The 3,985-nt window shown below is 49.4% G+C and overlaps 1 protein-coding gene across 1 annotated transcript in view; it reads right to left on the bottom strand.

The window, feature by feature from the left end:
- The window catches only part of ASAH2 (N-acylsphingosine amidohydrolase (non-lysosomal ceramidase) 2), a 91,190-nt gene that overhangs the window by 53,914 nt on the left and 33,291 nt on the right, over positions 1 to 3,985 (bottom strand). Inside the window, exon 4 of the mRNA XM_015424604.1 lies at positions 532 to 684. Within this exon, the coding sequence (XP_015280090.1) occupies positions 532 to 684 (153 nt within the window). The remainder of the gene's footprint in view (positions 1 to 531; positions 685 to 3,985) is intronic.

The following is a 3,985-nucleotide window of genomic DNA, read 5'->3' as shown; positions in this document are numbered from 1 at the left end:
GGAGTTCCAACCTGGAGTTGGCAACCATCAGCCAACCATCAGCCAACCTTTATCTGCCTGTCTGTCTTAAGTTTTACAAAAAAAAAAACCCACAGCCTCTGCCTAGGGAGCAGCTGACATCATTCTCCTTCGGTGTGGAATGGAGTGACGTCCAATCAGCTTCCACATGCAAATGACCTTGGAACGCTGGGCGGGACTGCACAAAGCAGCCAGTCAACCCAGCCAATGTCCTCTGAGTGGCATTTCTTCCGGCCTAACACTAAGGAGGCCAAATTTAGAACTTTGGCACCCACTATTCAATTATATATAAAGGAGAGATAAGATCACTGCATATTATGATGAATGATCTTTCTCTCAATTCTATGTACCAAAGCTAAATATTCAGATTTTATATTGGTTTTTAGCCAGCGTCTCTTCTCAGATATGCTGTATACGGCAGTCATCATATACAGAAAGTGGCAGCTCTTAGATTCAGTAATATTGGGGGGAGGGGAGAGCATAACACCTTTATAAAGCCACATTTTCACTTACCTCTAGCCTAAGCCTCTGAGATATCATCCCTATCTCAGCAGCAACAAACACCACTCTTTTGGTGTGATTCTTAGGCTCTGCTATGATGAACGCCCTACAGTACTGTCGTGTCACTAGACCAGCACCAGTTTGTTCCGGATTGCCATAGCCCATCTACAATGGAACACAACATTTAATTAACCACAAGTAATTCCATAGGGGCGGATCCTGCCCCTATCCTGCCACTCCACTGAGTAAAGGTCCATTATTATTTAAATGTTTATGTCCTACCTTTCCTTTTTGCTCAAGACTGAAGCCTTCCAACCATCACCCTAAGGAGCTTTCCCCTGGCATAATTCTGTTCAAGGAAGAACCACTCATTGGAGGGTGGCCATTTAGGCTGGAGGAAGGCTACTTGGAGGATGGCTGGATCCACCCTGTAGTCTCCAACATCTCACATATGTGCCATAGCACCCCTGTTTACTTGTAACTTCCCTGTTCTTGCTAGCCACTCAGTGGGGATGTGTAGGTTTGCCAGCCCCCAAGTCCAGGTGGGGGTTCCTCTGCTTTTGGGGGTTCCAATCTAACCCTGGCCAGCTGGCCAGTGGGGGAAGCCCTGCCCTCCAAGCCCCACCCCCAAGCAAGACCACCAACCTGGCCACCCTTCTCCCTCCTCTCCTGCCTGACTTAAAGGGATTCAGCTGATTGGCGGGGACCACGTGGTCTGCCGATCAGCTGGAGGGCCATTTAAATCTAGCAGAAGGGAGGGAGGGGGTAGTCACGGGCTGCACACTCAGCTTGCCAGAAGACCATTTAAAGCAGGGGTGTCAAACATGCGACCCGAGGGCCGGATCAGGCCCCCGGAGGGCTTCCATCAGGCCCGCAGCATCATAGCTTGCTTCGGCAGACTCTCTTAGGCCCCGTTCACACTGGTCAGAGAACGTGGGGGGGGAGGCGTGGCTTTTTGCTGCGCCACACTTGTGAGCCGGCCGAATGCAATCAGATGCGACAGCAGGGAATCAGGGGTAGCAGTTTGTCTGCGCACGTTTCCGGCATGCTTCATGCGGCGCTGGAGCAATCAGATGGAGGACATACATCTGTGGCCCATTGCAAGTGTAAAATACTGGAATTTCTGCAGTAGCTTTTACGTCCGGATCTTCAGTGGGATGCGACGGCTTGCTAACGGGTGCACGACGCTTGCCAGATGTGCTTGTGTGATCGCGCCCGTTAAATCCACCTGGCATCCGTGAGTATCCCGCAGCAACTTCTGTGTGTGATCAGAGCCTAGATCACTCAGCCATTTCATGTTTTAACCTGGGTCCTAGACTCAGAACTCTGAGCATGAGATTTCTGTGGTGACTGTCAATAAATCAAAACTAGGTTTGCAGTTTACTGAGCTAATGTTTTATGCATGTTTTTATTTTAAGTTAAAAAAAACTTTGTGTCCTTTATAAAGTTTATATCTCCGCTACCTGGCATGATATTTTATGACACACATGGCCTGGCCAAATAAGGTCTCATTTATGTTAGATCCAGCCTTCATAACAAATGAGTTCGACACCCCTGCTTTAAAGGGTCTTTCTGTGAGTGGGGTGGAGGCCATGGCGCGCAGGGCTGATTTCCCCACCCACCCCCAGAACACCCAACAAATCCATCTGCTGGATCGAGGAGGGGTTCTGGCAACTCTGGGGTGTGGGGTACCCCATCAACAGGGCTATTTTTGGGCAGGAACGCACAGGAACGGAGTTCCGGCTGGCTCCCAAGTTGGCCACGCCCAGCAGGAACATATTAGCATAATAGGCCACACCCAACAGCAGAAATTCATTAGGATTGGCTACATTAGGGGGGTGTGGCCTAACATGCAAAGGAGTTCCTGCTACAAAAAAAGCCCTGGGTTTTGACAACAAACAAGGTAAACAGAATAAGAAGCAAAAGGTGGGTGTGGCTGGATGAGCACACTTCTGGTAACATGGGGGTGCGTCCTAATGTGCTAATGAGCTGTGCGGTAAGGGGTGTGGCCTAATATGCTAATGGGTTACTGGTGTTGCGTGTGGCCTATTATGCTAATGAGTTCCTGCTGGGCTTTTTCTACAAAAAGAGCCCTGCATCAGCATTGCTCATTTCCAGCCAGTACCTGGAGTTGCATCAGGAAAATTCTTTTCTAAAACATGGCTATCAGGCAGATGTCATGACATCACTTATGGGGGAAACCCAGAAGTTATATCAGTCCTCTCTAGGAATTGGCAGAATATCATTTAATGGTCCAGTGATTCCGATTGAGGTGATACATCACTTCTGGATTTTCCCAGAATTGTCGTTATGTCATCACCACTGGCTGCCCCCCATGTCCCCACCTCGAGTCTCTCACTGGTGGCCAGACCACACCTGGCAACCCAACGTTTGACCATCAGCAAGGGAGACACCCACCTGCCCTCCCTTTATTTCAGAGTGGGTGCAAGTTGGACACCAATCTGGGGTCCAAGTAGAAATTTCTCCCCTCCGGTGGACTGGCACTAAGTGGTGTGGGGTGTTTTGTATTACATGATGGCAGAAGCAGTGTGGGTAAAGTGCTCAAGTGGTGCGCAGTACAGCTTAGATGAGCGCCCTGAGGCACCATTTGCAGCATAAAGCTGGCAATCCTCAGACCAGGCCTGGGGCATCGATGCTTTCATGTACCTGAGAAAGAAACCCTTTGAAGAGTGCCAGCACTCTCTACCCGCAGACCCTGTGGCTAGGGGAACAAGAAGTGGCACGCCTTCCTTGAGCATCCTGAAGTCTTGGCAAGGAGGAGCCTCAGCTGTACTCATGTAATAGCTCAAGTCTCGGAGCCAGGGTGGCCTTGCCTGTAAAATCAGGGATGCACAAACTGAAGAGGCCTAACTCTTTTACATCTTACTGGATTGCCAGTGATTGTCACCGCCTCAGGATGACAGTTCAAATTGGGGAGGGCGGTATATAAATCTAATAAAATAAATAAATAAAATGCTAGCACTCAGTGTTTTGGGCAAGTGCTAGAGCATTGTCCCAGTGCAGTGCCAGTGCTTCCAGGTTATGCAGAAAGTGACATCATCGTGCAGTAAAGAGGATTCGCTGCCTCCCATTTGGCTGGCCTGTTTCCTCCCGCCAAGCAACTGAACATCAGCAGGTGGTGGCCAAAATTGCTAAAAAATTTCCAAACAGAACTGGGCAGCTGGCAAGCCTAGGAATGGGGTTTTGGCCTGTGGGCACCACAGACCCCCCCCCAATGATGTAAATAAATAAATGTGGTCCTTTTATTATCTCATCTGAAGGTGTCAGCTCTCCTTATCCCACATAGGCAGGCAAAGGCTCATCTTAGGGTTGCCAGCTCTGGGTTGGGATATACCAAGAGGCAGGGGTCGTTTCGTAGAAAAAGAGCTAGGGGAACTCATTAGCATAATTCATTAGCATATGCCACACCCCCTGACATCACCGGAAGTGTGTCATAAGGCCACAC

The sequence above is a fragment of the Gekko japonicus genome, unplaced genomic scaffold, assembly GCF_001447785.1.
Source record: "Gekko japonicus isolate JY-2015 unplaced genomic scaffold, Gekko_japonicus_V1.1 scaffold422, whole genome shotgun sequence".
Taxonomy (NCBI): domain Eukaryota; kingdom Metazoa; phylum Chordata; class Lepidosauria; order Squamata; family Gekkonidae; genus Gekko; species Gekko japonicus.
Note: the sequence above shows the minus strand (reverse complement) of the source record. Positions and strands in the feature narration are given on the sequence as shown.